Here is a 27,489-nt window from a genome sequence, read left to right as displayed (position 1 = left end):
CTCTGAGCTCTTGCCTTGAGTGAATTGAAGGGCAGCAGTTTATTTTGGTCTCCAAAGCTTAGCTCAAGATTATGTGGAGTGAGGCTGTATGCAGACATAGTTCTACATAAAGAAAGAAAAGCTTGCCAAGTTCTCCTAGATACTCGCTAAAGCTTAAAATGTAAATGAGCCAAAAGTTCATAGGCTCATAGGCTTCTAGCTTAGTATTGGACAGGATAACAATCTAAAGCCTGCAACAGAGTATCTCAAGGTATTAGTTACAAGTTATTGTCTAAAGCTCTAATTTAGTCAACAGATGAGTCAACGTAACCTCAAAGGAACAATCCTTTCTTGCATGCAGTATTTGAGAGGTAACCACAGGTAGAAACAAGAATGACCTCTCATTACCATATGGTGTAATGATATGATGTAAAACTAAGTAAAATACACAAGCTAAGATCAGATAGGTACAATACATTAATGCATTGCTCTATCATATGTGTCTGTATATGTTTCATAATCATAGCCTGGTGGTTTTCATATTTTGTAGCTTTACGTGACGTCACATCTTTTCTTGGTTGAGAACATTTTGTTCTTGCAGTTTTGTGATCAAGTGTTGGTTGGTACAGTACTCTTGCTCCACAGAGTAACGTTTTTTTTTTGCTCACTGTTAGCCTGCTTCTGCGTCTGCTGCTAGTTTTTTTCTGGTATCACGCAGAGCAAGTAAGTTTAGTGCTCGGAGGATTGTGTCAACACAAAGTTCTAAACGCAAAGATGGCTTTGAACTTAAAAGAATCAAAATGGTGTTAACCTTGGGTGTGTAAATGAATACACAAACTCTTCTCCCGACTGTGGATTTGAAGTGGATAAGGAGGCAGAAAGCTCTCTGAATGTCACTCTGAATGTATACATGCGTCAGGCTAATTTTCTCATTCCCAATGCAATCAGATTTCTTTGAATGTTTCATCCTTTTGCTCCAGTAAATTCTTTAAATGACATGCCCAGTTATTAAATGATGAAGAGTTTTAAAGCATATTCAAAGCGTTTGGAAAATAAGCTAATACTCTCAGTCCAGCTTTTTGGAGAGCTGTATTCAGTCGTAACCTTGGTGTGTTGAATACATCCGTGTTTACTGAAAATAGCGACACTGTGTAAAGGTTTTTAAAATAATTATCTTTTAAGAGCTAAATTGACTTGATTTTGCTGTGTGCAGTCAATGCCTCTATAAGAGCAAATTTATAGACCCAGGTACAGCGAATCAACACATTTACTGAGTTTATTGTTGTTACAGACTTTGGCTGTGTGATTAGTAGATAAATGAACTCGGCTTTGATGATGAAAATTATTTCATATTCCAGCAACTTAATATCTACAAGGTGTTTTTATGCTATTCGAAAAAAGTAAAGTTTCCCATTTCTGTGGTGATATTGAAAGGGAAAGATTGACATCATCATTGACTTCATTTAAAGTTCGCTTGCTTTTTATTTAATGCATTTTGAAAGGTTATTATGATGGTCTCAGACAGACATTTATGCATGTATGAAAAGAGATGATTTATCAATACTATGTATGTGTGCTTCTTGGTTTACTCAAAACAAAATCTACTCCTGGCATTACACTACATTTACATTTATTCTTTCGCATATGCTTTTATCCAAAGTGACTTAAAGTGCAAATGAAAGATTATTTAACGTTTTTGTAATGAGCTAACAATAAGTGAAAACCGCAAAGTTATGTTTACATATAGGACTCGAGCTGAAGTTAGGAAAAGATGAACAACATAGAAGATACTGTAGGGTTTTTTAACATGAAACGCCACATCTTTTGCTCAGTTGAGTTTTGTGTCTCAGCGATGGTTGTTGCTCTTAATGGCTAGTATCTGTTCAGTGTGGGAAAAAATTTGGCAGTTTATTTATTAAACATTAAAAACGAATGAAAAATGAAGTTCATTGTTGTTTAAAAGAAATAGGTTCTTGTTCCCTATTTAACTGAAAATATGTCCGGTTGCCTCATATGCAACATTTGTTGAAGAGATAAATTATGCACTGATCAATTTCAAGGTGGTTGTTTGTGAGATTGTGTCAAATAAAAAAGACTAGCCATGTGTTGTTTTATAAAAACGCTGCAAAGATTCTCATCTTTGATGTCTTTGCTTTCATTTTCACATCTATCTATCTATCTATCTATCTATCTATCTATCTATCTATCTATCTATCTATCTATCTATCTATCTATCTATCTATCTATCTATCTATCTATCTATCTATCTATCTATCTATCTATCTATCTATCATCCATCCATCATCCATCCATCCATCCATCCATCCATCCATCCATCCATCCATCTGTCGTTATTCTGGTCAACCATATAATACAGGTAGATTTAGTTATGTACTGAGGACAAGGATATTTTTCATAAACTCATGTTAGGCCACAGTTGTTAGTCGAGAACAATGTTTTGTGTTCAATAAATGGTTAATGATGTTAAAAAGCCTGTTTAACACCCATCTAATGTCAAGATGGGATCGTCTCAATTACTGCACTCCACCCACATCTCAATGACTGTGAATTTCTATATCTGTCTGACAGATTTAACCCTTAATCTATTTGAAATAATGAGGCACATCCTGTAGATCTAGGTGGTGTTAAGAGCAGTTTCAAGTGAATTAATCTGATGAAATCTGTTCTCTTCCTCAGGTGTGAGAGAGTGACAGGACTACTTCTCAGTGCCTGGTGTAGAAACAGAAAAGGATTTGCCAGCTCTATTACAATCTAAATTGTGCAAGAGAAAGGAAAGAGCTTTAACTTACTTTCGGGGACCTTGCCAAATCTTCTGTAGCATATCTTGCATATTTCTTTCAAATCATTGTGTATTTATGATTATGGCTGCAGACATTTCTCAGACGGAAAGTGCCAACATGCTTTATGGCACTTTCATTCATATACCTACTTTAAAGTGATAGTTCTCTCAAAAATTAAAATTCTGTCATCATTTACTCACCCTCGTCATTTCAAACATGCATGGCTTTCTTTCTTCCGCAGAACAGAAAAGAAGATATTTTGAAAAATTTTGTAAACCGGCACCCATTCACTTGCATTGGTTTTGCGTCCATACAATAGAAGTGAATGGGTGCCGGTGCTGTGGGGTTACCAACTTTCTTCAAAATAGCTTATTTTGTGTTCTGCTGAAGATTTTTAGGGATGCCAACTCAGGCAAAAGACAACTGCAGCTTGCATTTGGCAGGGCAGTTATAGTTTGAAGTGAAGCTGTTAGAGATGGCATCAGTTATGACACAACATTTTGATGATGAATTTATGCTTATGCTAATAGGATTAATTTAAAATTCTGTTCTGCCTCATGGATGTGAAATTGCGGCGAAAACAAATATTTTGCTCATTGTTCTTCTCTGTCACTCCAGACTACACACGTTTGTCAAGCCTCAGTATCCAAGGTTCCTTCTTCATAGGAATTCAAGAGGAATGCTGGAGACCAACAGAGAACGTATCAAAAAAGATGAGACGACAGAAGTGATAGGAACTCTTCTAATGCCTCCTCAACCACTTTTTGAAAGGCATTCAAAATCCACACGAGAGCCCCTGACTGAATGGAACTGATTCTGTTCTGTTCCCTCGCCGCTCCTTTACAAGGGAACAGTTTGTTTCATCCAGGTGGAGGTGAGAGGCTGTTGCATCAGCCTGTAAGTGAGTAAATGAATCTGATGAGTGAAATAAAGGAAGATTGCACACCAAAAGCGCCGCATCTCTGCAGGGGGTTACAAAAGCAGCTGCTCGGATTGGCCGGTCTACCTCATTACTGTAGCCATTCTCCCTCAACATATGAAGACCTGAGGATTTGCACTCGAATGTATAAAAAGAGAAGTGGGCGATCAAAAATGTGGGCTATTTTAGGAACGCTTTTGAAAGAGCACAAACAGGGCAACCAGCATGGCTTGCCGAAGTCTATCCGTCTTTCCTGCGAGGAGAACAACACGACAGTCTAAAAAGGCCATTTGCTGGACACAACCAGTAAACAAACCTGCTCGGGGGGGCCATCATTGCCCAGCACCTGCCACTATAACCGGAGAGCAGGTGCAGCTGTGTTCATTAAGATAGAGTTCCGGACACACAAGTCCTTAAGAGGCAGTCGGGGGCACAATTTTGCGAGGCTGCCTTGCAAACACAACGTGGCAACAAGGTGAGTGAGGTAATTTCAGCTTGAATAATGGGGGCACGCCTGGTGAGCCTGACATACGTGTGGCAAAGGCAATTTCACAGCTCCTATCCACTGCTGCGCGTGTGATCTATTGGAGATGTCGTCTGACATTGCGGTCAATACGACAGACACCGGTGGTGCAGACCTGATAAGCTAGACTGAAAAACATGGACTGTCAGCCGCACATGTGCGTTTTCGACCAGTCTGTCAAATTACAGTTGCCTGCTGCGACAATGGACATTTTAAAAGGTCATAAAAAAGATGACATCAGCTTAACATGGCAATTTGGGTATACCAGGCTCAGATGAAAACTTCAAATTGATTTTGAAATCTTTTTGGAATCACATTTTTGTGGATTTTTTCAATAGCAAACATGTTAGGGCAGTCACAATTTACCGGTACTCGCAATAACCGTGATATTAAGAACCAATTCTCAATACTGTGTTAATTCTACACAGATCATAATATTCTAAGTAATTTAGCCCCCTTTTAAAATTGGGATTCATTGACCAAAAATGAGTTGAAACATAAATGAACAAAATTAAAGACGAATTTGACTGATAGAAAATGTTCTTTCCTTTTAGAAATGTTTCAATAGATATCATGATAATATTGCCATTGAGAATAATTTGGGCTATGATAACCGTGTAGTGAAAATGCGATACCGTGGCAGTCATATGTTGTGTAGTAGATGGTAAAGAGAAATTCTGCATCCGACAAAGGCAGGGGCGGACTGACATTCTGTCATAGTCCAGAACGGCCGTACCACCGACGGCCTACGGCCACGACCAGGGGCGGTCCGGCCATATGTAGTACCGCAACTTGTCCCGATGGGCCGGGAAAAACGGACGTTATTAACGCGAATGCACGCACAAAGGCATTAGCGAGACGGACACGCATACATGTAACACAATGACAAAGGCATTCATTAGGCGAGTTGATCTATTGTATTGTGAGTTGAAAAGCAATTTCTGTTATTCATACTATTATTTTTAATTCTGTTTTATTAGCTGATATGGCAGGTATCTAATCGCAGAGGAACTGAAGATAACCATAATTAGGACATGCTGAACATGAAGGCACTGTTGGGAGCCAAGAGAGGAATTGGACAAGACGGTGACAACCACACACCGTACCCCTTTTACACTTACACACATACTGTGGTAGCATGGAGAATGATGGCAATTGCTTCATCTTCCCTGGGCTTCTGTAACAACATATGTTTGTAAGTAATTAAAAGAAGTTCCCAAGCGATTACCATGTCATATTGAAATACAATATGGTGAGCAAATTACCTTTCCATGGCAGTTTATGCAAACCTAGGCACAAGAGACCACTTTGCCTGTCCCTACCGCCACACGGATGGACTGACAAATAAAATTTCCTGCTGTATTGAACTGTAACTAGTTTGTCTGGAGCTATACCTTCAAAAGCATAGAAATAATTGATGATGCCTTACCTAGCACAATAAGAAAAGCGATAAACACTTACTACCTACAAGTCTAAATAAAGGGAGGCGGGCCTTATGAAATATGCAATGTTGCTTTGAAATATTCATATCAAAGCTGCAAAATTGGGATGCCTGAAGCAGCAATAGTTGCACATTCAGGTTTCATTTCGGTGTCAGCACTTGCAGCTGTGTAACACACACACACACGAACACACACATCGCTGGCCTAATATTTCCCCCATACTGCCGTTAAACACCCCCCCCCCCAATGGTTAGTCCTATCATTGTGTTTTAAAGTACTATTATAGTGCTCATTGCTGGATATCAGCATTTGTACGAGTCTTGGCTTAGCCGACCACAGCAGTTCACGAATGTGCGCACTTATTCTCAATCTCTACGGCCCCAGACTTCCAGTGTCATTAAACCCATTACATGTCCTGTGAGAATCATCACTCCTTCTTTGATGACTTCTCAAGCAGGACCGTGAAATATCTGATGCAGAAATTAGGCTGTCTAAGTGTAGCTTCAGCAAATGTGCTAAAAGAATTGGCTGTTAAATTGTTAAAAGAGCACTATCCTCGGGGAGACTTTATGCATAATATAGTATAGCAAAGGTTTATTTGTTTGTTTGTTGACAGGACAGCATTGCCAATTACTTACGCACTGTCCGTTTCTGCACATCGGCAAAACTTGAGAAACTATGAATAATATCTACATTTTTCAGTTCTGATTATTTCTGCAAACTTATTACAAAAACTCTATCCATTGTGCTGTTTTTTATTCAACCCTGTGATGTTATTGTTCATCCCAAGGAAATCAAGATCAGATTCAGTCCATTCCAAGAATGCTCAATAATGTGTGCAGATGTCTCTGTGTCTTTCATTTCCATTGCACAATTGTTATTCTAATCATTTCTTAATTAATCCACAGTCATGCACCATTCTAACTAATATCTCCACGCCTCCACAATAGTTTTAATTCCTCTTACCTTTGTAGGGCTTGCTCTCCATATATATCTCAGACTGAAGATGCAAAGGGCCAATATCAGGAACACCATACTCAGAGTTACAGCAACACACAAGTATCTGTGATACCTGACCTTTTTCTCCTTTTCTTTCCCCAGCTCAACCTGGACAAAAACCCAGAAATTATTCTACTTTTGCATTTTTATATATTAGGAATTTTCACACATACGCCACAGTGCTCAGCTGAGAAAGAAATAATCACGTGGACATGTTCAGTACGTCTGAGATGGAACAAAAGGTCACATTTATTAAAATCGTCCCAAATTAAAATTTCGCCTGTTGGAATAAATTCCCGGAGCTTAAGGCCGCAAATTAATAAAGAGAGGCTTTTGCTCCAGCTGAGCTCAATGTGGAAGAGTTTAAAAGCTCAATATTCACAGTGGTGTGTGCCACTATCTCTTAGGACATGGCCAATCAGAATTATGAATGTAGAGGAACTAGCTTCAATTAGCACTGTCTCTTGCTGATAGAAGAGCTTATATGGCAGAGAACGCTGCCGTAACTATGAGTGTATGAGTGTATTTTATATAACAAAATAAATATTCACTTAATTTGAAATTCTAGGCATGATTTATTCCCTGTTTGGCCAATGAATATTAGTTTTGTTTTATTGTGGTTTAAGAGGTGGTCGGTTGAATTTTTGTAATTGCAGGATACCTTTAGCACAAATCTGGATTCTGTCAATCGTGACATTCTGCAGGTAAAAATGTTTGTATGATAGCTGCTAAATTGCATTTTGACCGTTGTCCCAATTTCATACACTGTTGTAGTTTTAATTTCTCATATCATTACATGGTCTATTTCTTGCTTTATGGAATTTTTTTAAGATGAAATCCAGAATTGATTTGGTAAGTTGCCAGAGTGACCGGGTTAATGTACGGAATTAGTTTGCTACACTACAACACGTTACAACATTTCCCTTAAAACTGTCAAAATGTCAGTAACCTATTTATTTCTGAATTAGGGGCCTCCGACAACAATTAACATATAAAAACATTTTTTTGTTGTTTTTTGGTCTTGAAAAAAGTAGCGCAAATATAAATATTTATTTATGCTTCAAGAAATGGTCATAAATGCCCCATTAAAATCATCAAGGCACAAGTCCTTTTACTGCACATCATGGGAAACAGGAGGACAAACAATTAAAGAAGCGCCAAATTCCTCTAAAGAAGAATTTCCCCCTGAATGAAGCAAAAATGTCAATAGAGCTAGTGCTGCAATCCAGAGGTTGCATAAACTGTGGAAACTTGACTGGAGGACAAAGTTCCATCTGCTCAGAATATAAATGGTTCTGAAAATATACAGACGGCAGCCAGAAAAACCGTATTAAACCGGTTTAAGGTTAAGAATCAGCGAGGCAGCTCTGCTGCAGCTCGAGTGAGTATGAGTCTATGGTGATGAAGGGAGCCGGGAGCCCCCTGCTGATGAGAGAGAGGGCAGAAGCGAAGGAGAAAGAGATATTTACACAAGAGAAGAAAATAGAGACGGTAAAATAGAGGTGATGGTTGAGATATGAATAGACACAATACACCGAAATAAAGAAAGTACAATTTTTTTTCATTCATGTTTTCATTTCAAAATAAATTTAATTCTGTTTCACACGTGCTTAGATCTATGGTTATCATCACTGCTATAGTCTGAAATAATATAATACTTTTTGGCACAGCAGACATATTATTACATATACAAAGCTGGTAAAATGATCTTGATTATTTAATTGTAAATCATGTGGAATAATTTGCACAATATCAAAGGTCTAGCCTCACAGAGTGTGGCACTCAGCTGGAGAAAAAGCACCGAGTGTAAGATAAAAAACTGAACACTTTAAAAACGTGTAGTCACACACAATTAACATTTTACCACACCTGACTGTCACATATTTACAACCAATTACACAAGCAATTTAACACAATTTAAAAATGAACTGAAAATTTACTTCATCGATTATTTTCAGAGTTTTGGAAGCAGCAAAATCATTTTCTATATTATATATAAAATAAATTAATACCATTATTTAAGAAAATCCTCTTACCACTTCATTAAAAGCTTACCTCCAAATGAATGTTGATATTCTAATCAAAGAATTCATAAAAACTCACATCTTTGCAAAGCATTTGTTGGCTGCTGAAATAAAGGTTGCTCTCCATAACTGCAGCTGGACCAAAGATAACCTCCGTTGGAAACCTTCACCCACACAGAGTAGAAAACTTTCTCGCTGGGAGCCAAAGAGTCAAACTTTCACTCCATTGGTAATTTGGGATGCTTTTCAAGAGGGAGGGTTTCTCTTTCAGATGGGATGGAATAACCTTAACTACTGTGGTTCATTCTGTACACATAGCAGATGTCCTTAATCCCATCATCTGTCTATGAACTGAGATTACACTGCTGTGACTTGCTGTAAGGGGATATTTTTGTGTTTTTCTTTCTTCTTTTGTGGTTCAACATTGGCAAGCATTACAATAAAGGGATAGTTCACCCAAAAATGAAAATTCTGTCATCATTTACACTTTTTTTCTTGTGCAAAACAAAAGAAGATATTTTGAAGAATGTCGGTAACTGAACAACAGCGGTACCCTTTCACTTCTATTGTATGGACACAAAACTAATGCAAGTCAATGGGTACCACTGTTGATTGGTTACCAACATTCTACAGAATATCTTTTGTGTTTTGCGGAAGAAATAAAGTCATACAGGTTTGAAATGACAAGGGGGTGAGTAAATGATGACAGAATTGTTTGATTTTTAAGTGAACTATCCCTTTAAAGGTTTATGGCTACTATACTGTGGCTATCCTAACTTAGTAGGCAACACATACAGCACACATCTGAAAAATATCTGGGATGGTTTCAGGTTAACAGATGAGAAGAAAAACAGAGTTAAGCCCAGCAAGAGAATTCACTTTGGCACTGAAATGTCTTCCCATCTTTTCACAGCAAGCAATCGACTTTGCAAGCGTACAATTTTATGAATAATAATGCATTCTTAAATAACATCAAATAAAAGTAAAAATATCAAAAGCACAACGTTTTCTTCAAGACATGTATCCTAGATCACATCCCAATATTGACTAACAAATCAACATGAAAAACAAAGCTATACACAGTGTCTCAGTACAGAAGTGCTTTTATTGAGTCATATCTTTAAGGTCTGTACTGGAAGCTGTGGATAACGGATAAAAGCTGTGATATTTATAACCTATAGCTTTAGTTGTAAAATTTCACAAAGGCATAGGCGACCTAAATCACTGTGAAGAGAACATAAAAATGACCACTTGCCTTCACCACAAGCTATATTCTCACGAGTAACCCACTACCGAATCCTTCTTTCACAGGAATCTCTGTTGACCTCAATAAAAGACGTGAGCAGAGATCTGTGCATACCTTATCTCATTGCAGGTTTGACCCAGGACATTGAATTCTGTGGAAAGATGATCCCTGGTGGAAAAGGGAAGTGCAAAAAAAAAAGACTGGTATGGCCCTCGTTTTAAAAATATTTCACTTTTGCTTAAATATCTTACAAGGTCATCTCACGAAGATACTTGTGAATATATCACATGGTTTAAGTTTAACCATGTCTGTAAAGTGAAGGGCATTTTAGGATCATTGAAATGTTAAGAAACTAATGCATTGGGCAACATTTGTGTGATTGAGCCAGAATAATTGTGGCACTTTTGGGATTTTGCTCATTTGGAAAATGTATAAGAAGTATTGCATTTAATCAATGCTCTTAAACATTTAACATTGTAACAGTAAATGAAAATGAAAACAATTCATAATATAATTATTGTGATGATACAATAATACAAAAACGATACAATAATCTTTCCTACGATGGTAGTCAATGATGTCCCAGAAATGTCAGTTGCTAATATTTTTCCAAATATCTTTCTTTGTGTTCACCAGAACAAAGACCTTTATACAGGTTTGGAACAACAAATAGGCTACAGTATACAGATTCAAAAGAAATTCCCTCCCAACAGCATTCCAGTCAGCAGAGGGAGGCTTTCCGAACCATTACGATAAAACAAACACCAGCACAGAAGGAAAACTCTCTTTGGTAGAAGAGAAAAGCAGAGAAGACAGCCAGAGAGGATGAAATTGAAAACAAAGTATTTTAACAGATCCCTACTGTAGAAGATCAATCGCACAACAGTTCAACGTGCTGCTATATGTAGAACATAAATCAAACAGTGGTATGACTTACCAATTATTTCTTATTGCAAAAAAGGAGGATTTACTATAAATTTCTTATTTCCAATCAGGCAAACAGGCAGAACTGTGAACACTGTGAACAGGAGGTTGTCACCTTGGTACACTGTAATGGTATTCTTCAGTTTCATCAAGCCTATCGTCACAATATTCACGGTTATTTGTGCACCGTTATGTGAACCGCAGGCTTGTGTTGTTAATTAATGGGAACACAGACATAACCACGCCGGATTTCGGAGAAATCCTTCAGCTTCTTGCCATGTGTGCCAACACATTAGTCGATGCCAGACTTTTGCGAAACTTCGCCGAAGTATTCATGAAATTATTTAACAACGCTAACTTTATTACAAGAACTCTGCCGACATCGATTGTTATTTTTGTTGTCAAAAAATGAGTTAAATGAAATCACACATTGATTTCCCACGTCTTGTTGTAAAGCGAGTTTCATTTGCTCACAATGAAACGGTGCTCTCCTACTCAACACCATCAAAGACAACAGCCTTCTTTTCTCATCTTCTCTTTCTATTGCCAAGGTCTCTTCAGTCAAAGATCCACAAAAGACACCCACACATACTGCCAATGGAGCTCACCATCATATCCTCTTTCTAAGGTCTCGCCTGATGTCACCTGGTCATGATATGAAGGGCAAAGACACACAGATGAAGCGCTCGTCCCTGGCCAACAAAACTGAACTCATTAACCTCAGGATATATTTTCTTTTGTTTCTGTTCTGTACAGTATGGAGGGGAAACGTTGATTTTCGATTTAATCCACTAATAACAATCTTACAAACAATGATGAGAAATATATTTGTTTTCTTTTGTGTTTATAGTAGATAACAATTTAGCGCACACACAAGGTTGAACATTACAATCTTATTTCAGATCGAAGGGACTTCAAGGCAAAATTTACTGCGCCGTCTTTCACTAACCTAATAAATAAAGGCATTCAATTACATGACTTTTTATTGAATTAATCAGGTCTAATTGGCATTGAGGCACAATAATCTAATTAAAAGAGTTCTTGAATTACTTTTCTATATATGCCTCATTTTTAAAAAGCAATAGGCCCGAGAGATAAGAGTAAAGTGCAAGTAAAGGTACAGCCTGTCCCCAAGGTCTGTTAATTGTATTAGATTTCTAATGCAAGTAACGGAAGTCAATGAATGTAATAGTGATTTAGTCTTAAAGGAGAATCTTTGAATGCTCAAAAGTGAATAAATAGATTCCAGAAGTACAGTGTTGCAAATCTTTATATTGGCACGTTCGTCTCCCGCTCTTCACCTTGAGGGAGGAAAGCTGTGCGCTGTGGGATTTTTGCAATTTCTTGCATGGTGGGATAGGTGTATTTACTTTGGTAATTGTATTCCTTTCCCAATTCATAATGTGATTAAATATTAATACCATTCAGAGCACCAGAAATAGCAAATCTCAGAAATTATCTAGGCAGCCATAACACAAAACCATTTTCTCTCAGTTTTCTGAGAAATGAAAGTCTTCTTTAATGTTTGAAAAAGTCAACCGTTTCAAAAACCCGGAGGAACTGCTTTTGTCTGTGTATCATCTAGCGTTGCGAATGTGGCAAATCACGTAAAATGGAAAGAAAATAGCAGCCTTGACATTTCATCAACTCCAAACGCCCTTGGTGAGCAATCGCAAACTACTCGCTTTAAATGTTTTACTAAATGTAAGTGAGTTGCTTTCCCCAGACGCAGCTTAATAAAAAGATGTCATTGCCAATAGATATAAGTGCTAATTGTATTTGCAAAAACACAAAGTGTATAGGCCATGGGCCAATTCTAATGTATTCTCAATGCAGGATTAGACCAGAGACTAAGCTACTCATTAAATCATGTTAATGCAGGCATTACAGCAGGTATTACTTTTTTCTTGAAAAAAAGAAAAGATGATTATATAAAGTTTCACTGCAATACACTCAATATTTCAATTTAATATCACATGAGAATGAGTGGAGGGTAATTTGGTCTTTTTAATTAGGGATGTAGTTGAAAATAGAAAATGGACTTTATTGAGATTTATCACACCTGCCTCTTAATTTACTAAATGTCTAAAAAGTTAACACTGTCTGACTATTAAGACAGCAAGATTGTTCTCACTTTCACTTTTTGGCAATCTGCTGTGTCAGATTCGCCGAGATGCCCCCCAAAATAACAATAACTGAATGAGCCACAGTTACATTGATAATGTTAATAAATCTATAAATGATTTAGTGTCTTTGCACATATCGTAAGGAAGGATCTATAAAAACTACATACATATGCATGCTGTACCACACTGATGCAAGCCTAAATATTAAATATGTCTTTTCTACATAACCAATGTCCAAAGGTCACTGCGAATGTCCAAGCTCGTGTAGTTAAGCTCCTCATGCCGAGCACGGCGGGATCCAGGATGAAATCCAAACCCTCCCGGCCTTCACTATCAATACCCCGCCCTGCCCTTAGGCCAGGCACCAGATTTTTCATGTCAGCTGGCAAACACCTTCGTCTCATAAGTAGGTGTTTGACTTTCACAAGTCTCTCTCCATCCTGGCAAATGGACTCTTTTACCAAGGTTGCCATATCCTTGGGCTGAGTGTATGTCAGTTATAGATGCAGATTTCCTTTCGTTTCATATGGTAGAAATTCCCAATGGGCTTCAATCTACGCTAGTGAATGTCTTATACAACTTAATTTTTTTTTAGGGCAGAAAATATCCTCCTATCTCCTAATTAACTCAATTTACATAATTACTCCTCTGCTAAAGACTCCTATTAGTGACATTGTGAAAAGGCGATTTCACATTTAAATATATCCTTAACTGTGAGAAATGCTATTGATAGTTCATTCGACTAATTATGAGCTGGCATGAACTTCTGAACTTAGCAAAAATCACCTTTGCCTTCACAGCAAAAGAAAAGATGGTAATATATTTCACATATATAAACACATAAATACTAGCCAAGCTGTTTAAACAGTCTGTTCTTATATTCGAGTGTATTTTTAACATCCTTTACATTTGAACAGTTTTTTTGTGAAAAATATCTGCTTGCCTTTTTAAATATATACGGTCTTAGAATTCAGATAAAAGGTTTAAGTCAAGCTTCAGGCTTTACATACTCATAAGTCAAAAAGAGACAACTGTCAGGCAGAGATATTTCTTTAAACATCCAAGTTGTATTTTAATTTCAAAGAACTGCAAGGCATTGCTATTAGCGTGCCAAGGGTGGCTAAAGATGCTGTCTAGTTAGACCCATTCACTAGGTTGTGAGAAGTACAGTAGATCTGCAACTGCAAAAGCGGGAATTTTGGCTTGTGGTGCTAATTTCAGAAACAGAAATAGCTTTCAGTAGAACATTTGAGATATCTGACATGCACGGGGGCACAGGAATAAGGGTCAGAATTGCACAAATAAATGTAAATTTAAATGTATATATTTTACTTTACTATTACAATTGACACTATTGTTTTATAATTTGGCAGCTGTTTGGCACAGGAAGACAAGGAAATCCTCAAGTGATCTTTGAAACTTCAGAAGTGGCATGTTGCAAGTAGAAATAAAGTGGACAGAGGACAGAATTCATCACTTCCCAATAGGTTGCTTTTGATTTCACACACTCTCTCTGCTGTTTCATTTCATAGTTTTATCAGACCCTTAAGATTAAGAATCCCCACCAATTATATGGCCTTCAAACTATAACCAGCTTTGAGCTCACAATGTCCTTGCATACAGATACAGTATAGCACAATAATGCCATCAAAAACATAAAAAGTAACCATGTAAAGTATGTCTCATACATAAATTGATAGAGTAGAGTTTCGTGTGTATTCGTAATCGGAAGCATTCTATAGCTAGAAATACAACAAAACAGAACATTACATTCAATTTATAGAAAAAGATGCAAAACCATGAACAATCTATAAAAGGTCCCTAAAAATATAATTTTATTTTAAACGCTGTTCTTTTTCTTTAAAGTGGTGGCCTACATGCTCCAATACATTCAGCTTGGTGCTCACGCAGGCGACACGAGTTTGAATCCGATTCGCAACATTGAACAATCCTATTCCACATCATTTCCTGCCCTTTTTCTACTAAATTCTGAATGAAAATGGCAAAAAGGCTATTTCGAATAAATAAGAAGTATGTGATGCAGACACAAAGCATAATAAATCGCAATAAAAGAAAACAGAGGCCAAACACTACAAGCTTTTTCCAAAGGATTTCTGCCAAGTCTTTTAAATAAAACATGTAGGTTGTCAGATATAAAAAAGCCTAATCCCTTTGGAATATCACTAAAGATCGGTAAATAAAAACAGAATGATTTACGCAGAATTTATATGCAGATATTTTAACCTAAGAGTGACCTATTTTAAAATACATTTCTCTGGATTTCAACCTCCCTTTCAATGAAACATGGCATCAAATCATTTAAACACATTTGCACACACAACATAAGATATTCCTGCCCTTGATCTCGAGCCATTGATTCCTTTCAAAAAGCAATCATGACCTCCACATGAAATGAAGGTCACTGTTTACAGTACGAGGAAATCTTGTCAATAAATTAAGTATTCAGATATGTACTGTAAAATCAGAAAAGATGCTTTGGAAGCAGGCAGTAAACATAAATAGTATAAAGTTATTAAGCAAAAGATTAAATCTGGGACTAAAACAAAATCTTGTCCCTTGTGTACTACTATTATTCATTTAGTTATTTATTTTTACATTTTGCAACAAAACAGACAAATATGCCTGACTGCACAGTGCCAAAATAACAATTAATTACGCGTAAATGTTCATTTACATCCCACTGTATTTGTCCTTCTATGAACTGCAGAAGAGGTTAAGGATCTGTCAATCTTTCATCCAATTGTTCACCACCCAAAGATCAGACTCGTTCTCAAAGTCAATGAAGTCAACCACAACATAAATGCCCTTCCAGAGACGTTGCTGATTATCTGTATAATGTATTAGGCTACTTGGCTGCTTCTTAAAATATTCTGCATCATACAGTATGAGCTATTGTGAGATCATTAAATCACAACTTAGTCCTCGTTTCTGTAATAAATTGTCTAAGGTGCGACTGTGGTGATAAAATCTTAATTTTCAATTTGCTGACTGCAGTGGATTTGGTAATTGAGTCTTTTAAAGCGAGTTATCATGGTGCCAAATTGTGTCCTGTACTTTTTTTCTTTGAGAGACTTCTGACGGGAGTATTTCTTTAACGAAATGTTATTATTTTCTCAGCCTACGTATACAAAATCGCAAACTGATAGTAATTACGTCAAATTTTGACATTTTCTATGCAATAAACAAAAGGGATTTCTTCACCATTCAATGAAAAGATGTAGCAATCAGCTTTGTGCCAATACACACAGATCAAATAAAAAAGAAGCAGCAACAGAACCGAAAACAAATCATGTATAACAAACATAATTTGCATCGTACTGGATATATAATTCTCTTCAAAAACCAATATATTCACCTGCACGACATTCATCTGTATAGCTTTTACATTATACCGGGCCTATTCATTATTCAATGTGTTGGCAGTAACAGCAGATTTGAGTGCATGCTCTGAATCATCCATATGATAGACACATTTATAGAACTTTATTATTCAAACTTGTTATGTGGACACCAGTCAAGGTGACGTGAGTGAAGAGTGGACAGCGTGCCAAATTACATTTGCTTTTTTATCATATACAAACAGGTCATCTGTATAGGCACAAAAGGAAATTTGAAGTTTAATTGCAAAGTTTGTTGTCGTAATTAAAAAAAAGGGTATGTGCGTGAAAGTCACTTTGTAAGTCACTTGTGCAAAAGCATTTACAATTCTGTGGGGCTTTGTATATTTTGCAATTTCTGATTTCATATGCTGAAGCATAACAGCACTTCAATGTTAGTAGCACTGAGCTCTTATTTAGAGGTTTTTGATTGGAGTTGATTAACAACTCTGTATAAATACAAGAATGTGGAAATGGCATAAAATGGAAAGACCGTTCAAAAAATATGATTTGTCATATTTCATTCCAATTCATCAAACGAGGTGGACAATGCAGGGCTGGGGTTCTGCCAAGTCCATGAGAGCTCATTTATTTGATGGCTTTGCTGTTTGATTGCCCTTATGTAACTTCCTAAGCTAATTTACATAACACACTACATTAGTCTTGGACACAGGAGCTCTGAGTATGTGCATAATTAGTAGTGTATCAGTCCATTTTGACTTCCATTTCAGCTAATCACTCGGTGCTGGTCGTGAAGGATTTTCTGCGATGGAATAGGAACTGCTGTTTACATGCTGTAATAGACCACCACGGTGGATGCACTTGGATCGAAAAGATATCTAAAGCATGCGACAGTTTGCGTAGATAAGGACTTTATCTGAAACATACTGGAACTATTGTTCTCTGTTCTTTAATCGCACAATGTAATGAGACACAAACACAGCTGTCATTCAATTTGAATTATCTTGTCAGCTGAGAAAAAAAACACATACTTTAAAGTCTATAATTTAACTTTACATTGATAGCGCTTTAGTCTCGAGGAGCCACCCCTTTAGACTGACCGCAGGAGGACTAAACTTTGCTGTATACAGGCCTGGAAAAAAATATATATATTAAATTTTTCTGTATTTACTATTTTAGGTGTGTAGGTAAAATTATCTATTTTTATTCTACTAACTCACGAATTCTCACAAATTTCAAATAAAAATATTGTCTGTTTGCATTTATTTGCAGAAAATGAAAACTGGAGAAACAAAAAAATGCTCTGTATTTTTTCAGGCCTCAAATACTGCAAAGAAAACAACTTCATATTCACCTTTAAGCAATACAACAGTCATTTTTGTACATGTATTAAGGAATTTTTTGTGTGATTTTTTTTCACAGTTTTCAAGTGTTTTGTCATGCTGTCAGTCTTTCACACTGTTGGATGACTTCATGTCACTCCTGAGGTTTGATTTTGTTGAAATTTAACAGACACTGGACTGGAATAGCCACAAAACATCCAAAGATGCTGATTAACAAAATAATTAACACCAGTTTTGTTTGAGAATGAATCGTGTTTCGTCTATCCAACAGAAAACACTAGAAACAGATGTGGATGGTCAGGAGAGGTGATTTACCCTCTCTTGCCTTAAACTGGAATAGAAACAGATGGAACATTCCTGGACCATCCGTGGACACCAAACCTATTAAAACACCTCTTGCTGCAGATGCTATTACCTACCTGTGGCGCTGAGATACATGACTTTCATTGAATGCCTCCTTTAGTTCTTTTCCCTACTTTCCAGTTTCTCTTATAGTTTGTTTGTCCTAAGTTTTTCTTTTGTACGTTTGATTTTTCCATTATGTCCATGTGATGGCAACATTTCAATTGGCTGTAACCAGCATATGCAACCGACCTGCTCAAGGCATTGTAAATATGTAGTCTGTTCCAAAACTGATAAAACCAGTCCACAGCTTCTGTTTACACTAGACTTAAGCACTGACATATGGTTTGGAAATGAACATCCTGCAGACAGCCTATTTGACATCCAGGAATCTCCGATATGAGGTACGTTCTCCCATTTACCCTGTGATCCAGCGCACTGGCTTTTAATAATAATATGTTTAACGTCTTAGCTATGCAACATTAAATCTATTTATCTGGACTAAAACGTTAAGCAAGCTTTTGTAGAAGCCGTATCTCACTGATGACAAGAGGCGAATCTTTAATCGTGGCAGATGTGCTCCTTCTTATCTATTAAATCCTGTAGATTTGGGTGCAGCAACATTGATGTAACTCTCTTTGGGGAAAAGACCTCGAGATGATGGTTTTTAAAAGGACAGCAGAGGACCAATATGACAGAAAACAGAAGAGAGGGAGGGCAGCTGTGGGGCCACCATGTGGTGGATGGTTTGTGTGAAGATAATATTAATGTTTAAACTGCTGTAGCATTTCAATATTTTATGCTCATCAGAGACATGCAAATCTTCAAATACTGACTCAGATATAAACAAAAGATGAAGCGTTTGTTTAGTGGGATAACATACAAACCTCATAGGGGAGGTTTATGCACAGTAAAATCGCCAGTGTTAAAAAGGTCAAATTAACACTCACAGTGTATATATATATAAGCGATTTTGCTGTGTCAGCATTGATAAAAATGCTGTAAAAATGCAATGCTGTAGATGTAGCTGTGGACGATTTGTGTGTTGTAAAATGACTGTATGTGAAACCCAAGCAATTAAGGTCAGTGTGAAACAATGTTTTGGAATTTCTTGACAAAGAACTTGCCGCACCTCGACGCAGATAAACACGAAGTGCAACATTTCGTGCTTAGAGTCAAAATGCAACATGAGTTAATAATTTGATTGTTGCTATGGCCACAAAGATCCTTTAAATAGTTTGAGAGGAAAGGTTCTTTATAAAGAATGTGCAGACTAATAAAATCAACCAATTAAAAATCACCTGACCCATGATTATCCGAGTTAATTTGGTCTTTTTTATAGAGCTGTCGTTGATTAATCGTGGATTTTAAAAAAAGATTCATCATGACTTTGAAAATGAAAGAAAGCGTGGCAGGTGATTTATCAAGTGGAAGAAAAGTACACCAACAATTCTAATAATACAATGTTTTGAGTTCATGAAAGATCGGGTGCAGGGCTATTTGTTCTTTATTCACAGAAGCATTTCAGTATTTTCTTGGAAAACAGATCACTCTCCAACAGGTGTGTGAAAATTGCTTTCCTACAACCTCTTTTTAGAAGAACACCTTTGACTGCGGTCAGCTATAATGCTGAGAAAAGAATGAATAACTGGCCACAAAAAAGAACAGGTCTCGGTGTACAACAAATAGGATGATTAAAGTCAACACTGTTCTGAGTAAATGTGCACAAGAGTAAAGTCACTGATTTCACCATCGCTCAATGTGATTGTTGTGCACATGCTCGAATCAATCTTCCACAAACTCTTTTAAAACAGGCACAATTATTGTGGAGAGCTGATCGGCAGTTCTATTACTCAGCGAAACTCCTCATCACTTTAACGCCAGGCCGAATATACATATCCTGTGCTCTCATTTTCCCGTTTGCATTTTCTTTATTAATCATAATAAAGCATGGACTGACACATACATTACAGTGAAGCATAACTATTCATTGGCTAAAACTTGAATATACCAAGATGAGGTTGATAAATAGTTTATGATCTTAAAGACAGGTTAAATGGACTTTTATGAAACATTCTCAAATTGCAGTATAAAGACTTCAAAGGCCCTAAATTTGGAGGTGTTCAGGTGCTTGCAGCATCACCTGGCACTCTGCCAAGATGTAAACGCACCTTATGCTATGTTTGGAATACGCTTCTACACCCATATTTAAAATATGCCTGAAAACAACATGTTATCTGATCCAGTCCCAGAACTTAAAAAAAGGCATCATACTGTAAGCCTATGAGACAACTAAAGTCAGTCTCTTAAGTTCATCAACTCAATTCTTACATTCCTACTCTAGTATTAAAAATAAATCAATATGCTCACTGAGAATCTATGAATGTTCAGCCCAGCAGCTGAGAGCTAATGATGAAGTCTGTGGAAATATTGTAGTCCCTGTCTGCTGTCTAGCACGTCCTATTGATTTGGTTCCACACAAACCAGGAAGGGCGAATATGTGATCATCGCACAATGCATTCCATCTGTGAGTCATACAAAAGACAAATGGAAATTGCCTCACTGTAGTCCCTATGCTAGTATCCTTGTTATTATCCTGTGTAATTCGTTCAAAAGGATTAGCCCGACTGCATTCATTTTCAAAGCTTTCTGCTGAGACAAAGTCACATACGTCCACAATCTTTTCTATGATTAATTTCTAATAGATGTTTTATTCTTCTTGAGTTTGGCATCTTTGGCATGAAAAATAATGTCAAGTTTAGATTGAACTTAGTCCTACTCTGAAGTCCTCTGAAAGCCATTTTAATTATGTTCTTGACAGTCTGAGTAAATTGGATGAGGTCTGAAGATGCTACATACAAAGAAAAGAAGGTCGCAGGCAAACAGCATGTACGCTCTGAGCTTCGATGTTGGTTCAATTTTGATGAAATCGTCAGTGCTTTTAAAATCCCTGTGTACCGGAAGTTGCGATCGTTTTTGCTTCTGTATTCTGACGCATTTCCGAGTGAAACGGAATTTAGAATAAGCAGAAATTGATTCGTGATTTGTTTTTTCACTGCGATTTGATTGGATGTATAAAAACAATTTTGCGATGGAACTGGGAGCAGACTGACAGTTGAAGGGGAGGAGTTAACGGATGCTCCGACCAAACCTTCTAATTTACATCATTTGAGATGGTTAGCATCTGCATTTTTAGATTTTAACTGAAGATTATGAGGGCACATTCATTTTAAAAAGAGAATGACTCACATTGGTAAGCTATTTACAATAAACGCTGCAATATTTCATGAAAAAATAGGAATTGTAATTTTTTATTTCACTGGGACTTTAAATTCAAACAAACCTGCTCAGTTAAACACTGTAACATTACATAATAATTGTTTATGTGTAACTATTAGTTAATACATAAAGTATTATAAACAAACAACAAATACATTTTGATAGCATTGATTCATCTTTGGTAATGTTCATAATGAAAAGTACTGTACTTATTTACTCCTGTTAATCATAAACATTTACTCAGTAACTATTACTTAAAAGTCACTGACTGCAGCTGTAATGCATCAGAGGAGAACTGGCACTCCTGGCTGAGACTGGATTCTTCCGAGGTTTTTTCTTCATTTATTCATCATTGGAGTTTTGGTTATCTGCCACCTTTACCTATGTTAAAGATAGTAAAGCCATTAATTAAGCAAAAACGAATATATTAATTTAGACATCTTTATTTTCACTGTTTACAAATACACAACTTTTATAGTCACAAAATGTTATTCTTGTTTTGTGCAAATTTCCTGTCTTAAAATTTAAACTTTTGCTTAAAATTCAACTTTGCTCAAAATTTGCTTTTGTTGTGATTATGTGAACTGGACACAGTTCTTTATTTCCAAACGTCTTTACTTCCAAACTATTTCGAGCTGCAGTTAAGAGACAAAACAAAGACAGTGCCAGTGACACCCAGCGTTCCCAAGAAAAAAATACCTGGATAAATCACTGTGTGCCTACAGCAACAGAAGAATTAAATAAACAATATAAAGCGAAATGAAACAAGGTGTTTCCAGTACGGGCAGCATAGCAGCTGCTGCCTCCAATCTCAGGAGATGATGACCATCTGAGCGGTCAGAGACACTTCCTCAGCTTCCAAGCTTTCCACCGAACTATTTAATCATGTCTGCCTCCGCCGTGACAAATTGGCACGCAGCGATTGGTTTGGGTTTGACTACTTTAACCATATGGTGGATGGTGATATATGTGGCAGTTATCGTGCTACGACGCATTCAGTAGAGATGATTGCTTCATTTAGCCAGACTTTATTGTCGGTGGTGGGCTGGACGGGGGGTGGGATTGTGTGGAATGGTACCGGTTTATCAGGGCTCTGTGTGTGGCAGTGCACCTGTGGCTTCAAACTGATGTGAAATCCTGACTGTATGACACAGAAGTACAGATGCAGAACGTATGAGATGGACGTTTTTTCCTTTCGAAATTCGACCAAATATTCTGAATACACCCCGTATCCGCACACAAATTCAACACTAGTCAAAGTACAAAAAATGATTTAGTTAGCAGCAACAACTCTATTAAGTGACTTTGTGTTGGGTGTGTAAAAGCCACCCAGTAGCTACAATAAATGAAATAATTTTTCATTAAATGTCTTTTTCCCAAGATGACCTAATATGCGAAACAGACCCTAATTATAAGTCGCATGATATTTTATGGCTAATTTTTTACAGTGATATGGATGTTGATATTAACATATTGTGGATTAGTCATTGCCAAAACCATGCAGATATGTGGCATTTACACAAATGTCAGCTAAAGGAATAAACAACCTTCTCCTTTCACAGAGAAGCACTCATTAGCCCCGAATGTCAGTGTGAGTGTGTGTATGTGTATGTGCTTGTTTACAGTAATCCACAGCTTTCACGCACAAATTATAAAATGTTAATGTCCTCTGACTTCAGCACTCGTGGCAAATGATGGTAATGTAGGATATAATTTTGGAATTATTAGTATATGCCAGGAGTGAGAATGAAAGTACACACCACTGACTAATTTACTCATTAAATTGGCAAATGTAATCACATGGTCATTAGTAATGTGCTTCTGGGAAGGGTGAGATGATTTTATGACACCCTGTTGCTCCGAGCCAATGACACTGTATCAGTGCTTAGAAACTGGATTATTGTCATGGATCAGGACAGAACCCAAGCACAGGCAGACACGGAGTAACCAAGAGTTTTAATAAATAAAACAAAAACCCACAATGGGGCAAAACAGAGAATCTTAATACAAAAAAAAAAAAAGACTTCCCACAAGAGGGACAAAACATACTAGGTAAATGATAATCCAAGACGGGAACAGGGAAAAGTCCAAACTATAACAGAACCTTTCTCAGGAGACACGAACAAGGCAATCGGGTAAACAAACACACACAATGAACCGACGCGGGACAGAGGCAACTGGGACAAGATATAGGGGAACACTAACAAGGGAAAATACACAGGGCTAGTGACAATCAGGTGACGGGACCAAAACACGAATGGGTAAAAGCAGGACAGGGGATGACACGCTAATGGGAAACTGATGGAGAAACAAGGGGGCGGAGCTAGACGAAAGACAGGAGGACACGCAGCAAATGTCAAAACAAACTGCCACGTGTCTCCACACAAGACAAAACATAAACCCGCAAGACGTGGTTCTGTCACGACTCCGTCCAGTGAGCATGAGAGCTCGTAACAGGAAGGACAGAGTCCTGACAGAACCCCCGCCCCAAGAGACGCATCACGGCATCTCAAGGGTGAAACCTCAGCGGGCCAAAACAGAGAGGCACAAAGACAGACACCAAAGACAAAGCACAGAGCAGACTAGGGGGAACATGAGGGAGGCCAAAATGGAATTGGGGTGGGCCATCAAAAATAACAAACATGGGAGGGGGGGTGGGGACAGACAAGGGCTTGTGGGGGGAACAGTCCTAGGGGGAATAGTTCTTGTCCCCGGCTGCGCTCGAGGGCGCGGAATCCTGGGGGACTTTGTAGGGGAAGTCCTGGGGGGAACCGCCGACTGGAATGTTGGCAGGACAAGGCTGGGCGCCGGCTGGAAGGCCGGCTGGATTGCCGGCTGCTGGGCTGGACTGGATCCCGGCTGCACCGGACTGGACGCCGGCTGGAACGCCGGACTGGATGCCGGCTGCACCGGACTGGACGCCGGCTGGAATGCCGGCTGGATTGCCGGCTGCTGGGCCGGACTGGACGCCGGCTGCACCGGACTGGACGCCGGCTGCATCGGACTGGACGCCGGCTGCATCGGACTGGACGCCGGCTGCATCGGACTGGACGCCGGCTGCTCCGGACTGGACGCCGGCTGCACCGGACTGGACGCCGGCTGGAATGCCGGCTGGATTGCCGGCTGCTGGGCCGGACTGGATCCCGGCTGCACCGGACTGGATGCCGGCTGCACCGGACTGGACACCGGCTGCATCGGACTGGACGCCGGCTGCATCGGACTGGACGCCGGCTGCTCCGGACTGGACGCCGGCTGCACCGGACTGGACGCCAGCTGGAAGGCCGGCTGAGACAGACCCCGCGCTGCTCGCCGCTGCCTCTTCTTCTTCAGCCGGGCCACCCGCCTGGTGGTCGGCTGAAGGAACGAGGTAAAAGGCAGGGCTGGCTCTGGGTTGAAGGCCTCAGAGGATGATCCCCAGGACTCTCTCCTTCCCCGCTTGCCACCGAGGCTGGGCTGGGGTGGATAGGCTGTAGGGGGAGAGGAGGATGGCTTGGTGACGCCCATAACCCCGATCTGCAGGGGACGACCCTCAGGGATTGGGACCAGCGGAGATGGGTAGGCGGGTTGAGCTGAGACCCTCGACTCCGATCGCTCTACGGCATACTGCCACACGGTATCAAAGTCCAGTGGTCTCAGCGACCTCATCTCCGCACGTGAGAGTGGTTCCCTGAGACCGGCGTTGAAGAGCGTCGTCAGCTCCTCCTCTCCAAACACCATCTCCTCTGCGACTTCCAGGAACCGGCCCGCGTAATCATCCACATCTCCGGTTCCCTGGTGAATGCCGCAGAGGAGGCGAGCCTGGCGGGAACGTACGCGTCCATGCTGCCTGCTGGGTTCATAAGTGGTCGTTCATTCCATCATGGATCAGGACAGAACCCAAGCGCAGGCAGACACGGAGTAACCAAGAGACTTTAATAAATAAAACAAAAACCCACAATGGGGCAAAACAGAGAATCTTAATACAAAAAAACAAACAAAGACTTCCCACAAGAGGGACAAAACATACTAGGTAAAAATCCAAATGATAATCCAAGACGGGAACAGGGAAAAGTCCAAACTATAACAGAACCTTTCTCAAGAGACACGAACAAGGCAATCGGGTAAAGAAACACACACAATGAACCGACGCGGGACAGAGGCAACTGGGACAAGATATAGGGGAACACTAACAAGGGAAAATACACAGGGCTAGTGACAATCAGGTGACGGGACTCAAACACTAATGGGTACGAGCAGGACAGGTGAAGGGGATGACACGCTAATGGGAAACTGATGGAGAAACAAGGGGGCGGAGCTAGACGAAAGACAGGAGGACATGCGGCGAATGTCAAAACAAACTGCCACGTGTCTCCACACAAGACAAAACATAAACCCGCAAGACGTGGTTCTGTCACGACTCCGTCCAGTGAGCACGAGAGCTCGTAACAGGAAGGACAGAGTCCTGACATATTATCATATTAGTATCAGTAAAGTGAATCTTTACTATTGATCTATTGGCCTTAACATCATCTTGTAGTGTGATTTTAATATTGCACTTTAAAACTTTGCTGTAGTTTTGTAGCAGGTTTGCCAGTAACTTACTGTAGATTTAATTTACACTTTTGTTTTAAACAGAAACGTACCTAGTTCTTTTTTTTCATAACTAAATATCACTTTTCTTGCCATGTAAATGTATCGTAATTTAAGACGTTTCTTTTTTTTTTTTTACAAGAAAACAAAACAAAAATGCTTAGGAAGAATGTCATTTTGCAGTGTTGCTGTGCTAATGCCAGTAACGAGACCAGTCTCTTCTTGTTCATTTTGAATCGTCACAGTGTTTTAATTCTGATTAAAGTAAAGTTTAACATAAATTGAAAACAGTACTAATAGGAAAGTAGGGTTAAGTAGTAAATAAATCTACAGTAAGTTACTGGCAAACCTGCTGCAAAACTATAGCAAAGCTTTACAGCGTGTGTACATTTTAATTATTGTATTATCTAAAATACATAAGCTATACTGCCGTGGAAAAAAATAAGGGACTATATCAAGGTATTTTTTTCAAATTTTAAAATAGACTATTTATAGGTATGTGTTTAGGTAAAATGACCATTTTTGTTTCATTCTGTAAACCACTAACAATATTTATCCCAAATTTAAAATAAAAATATTGTCAAATAAAAATATTGTCATTCACATTGCTGTCCGATGACTTTGTCACTCCTGAGGTTTGATTTTGTTGAAATTCAACAAATACTGCACTGGAATGGCCACAATACATCAAGAAATGCTGAATAAATGAAAATTTGGAAGGGTTTCTTAATATTTTTCATGGCTGTATATATATAACAAAATAATATACACACATATGTATACAGTGAGTGTATATAAAATTTTGCTTGTTTAAGGACAACGCATGGCAGAGTAAAATCACTGTAATGCAAAGCCTCGAGTAGCTTATACTGTAGCTTTTACAAAAAGGCAGCAACAGCAATATGTTAAATTTATTAATGAAAATAATCTGAATAAACAGTTTTCACGCCAAGTAATATAGTTAACTGTAGGCTGTTTCAGGCTGCCAAGTGAAATAGCAACTTCGCACATTAATATAAAATGTGCCATCACAGATGTGTGTTTACTGGACCTTTATTACAGCTTTAAAAGAAGCTCATCCTATCAGAAATTACTGTCAGAACTAGCGCTATAATAATCTAGTGTTTAGTGGCCATATAGAAATAAATTGACCAATCATACTAAAGCTGACTGAAAATAAATAGTTCCCAAGAAAATTTTAAATTCTCTTTCTGGGTGCTTGCTGCTCAGCCGTCAGACCATTTGTCGGCTATTAGTTATAAATAGATGTATCGTTGCTTAGCTTTACCTGGCTGCTAAGCATACAGTGTAATTCATTGTGTAAATAATAAAACATTTTAGCAAATTTTGTGGTTTTGCCTAGGCCAGCAAGTCCCTTTCTTTCTGGTTTACTGTAGGTCAGACGGTGGTTATGTTTTATATACCTACAAATGTGTTCACTTCGCTTGGAGAAGTATTATTTTGTTTTGATTAACCCTCTGCCACTTCAGAAAGCAAACAAAACAAAAAGCTAGTGGTCATGTTTTTGGTCTGATGGGTGGGCTGCATCCACTTGCCTGACTAAAAGCTGATGAATAATACCTGCCATGGGTCGACTCGTAACACAAGGTAGTG

General features: G+C 38.5%; 1 protein-coding gene across 1 annotated transcript in view; it reads right to left on the bottom strand.

Moving 5' to 3' along the window:
- The window catches only part of tnmd (tenomodulin), a 36,478-nt gene extending 27,551 nt beyond the window's left edge, over positions 1 to 8,927 (bottom strand). Inside the window, exons 1-2 of the mRNA XM_057349553.1 lie at positions 8,767 to 8,927; positions 6,631 to 6,771 (exon numbers count right to left, since the gene is read on the bottom strand). Of these exons, the coding sequence (XP_057205536.1) occupies positions 6,631 to 6,771; positions 8,767 to 8,814 (189 nt within the window). The 5' untranslated portion in view covers positions 8,815 to 8,927. The remainder of the gene's footprint in view (positions 1 to 6,630; positions 6,772 to 8,766) is intronic.
- Between the last annotated feature and the right edge of the window lie 18,562 nt (positions 8,928 to 27,489).

Source organism: Triplophysa rosa, linkage group LG13 (genome assembly GCF_024868665.1).
Source record: "Triplophysa rosa linkage group LG13, Trosa_1v2, whole genome shotgun sequence".
Taxonomy (NCBI): Eukaryota; Metazoa; Chordata; class Actinopteri; order Cypriniformes; family Nemacheilidae; genus Triplophysa; species Triplophysa rosa.
The sequence above is the reverse complement of the archived record's forward strand: the minus strand, read 5'-3'. Positions and strand labels throughout refer to the sequence as shown.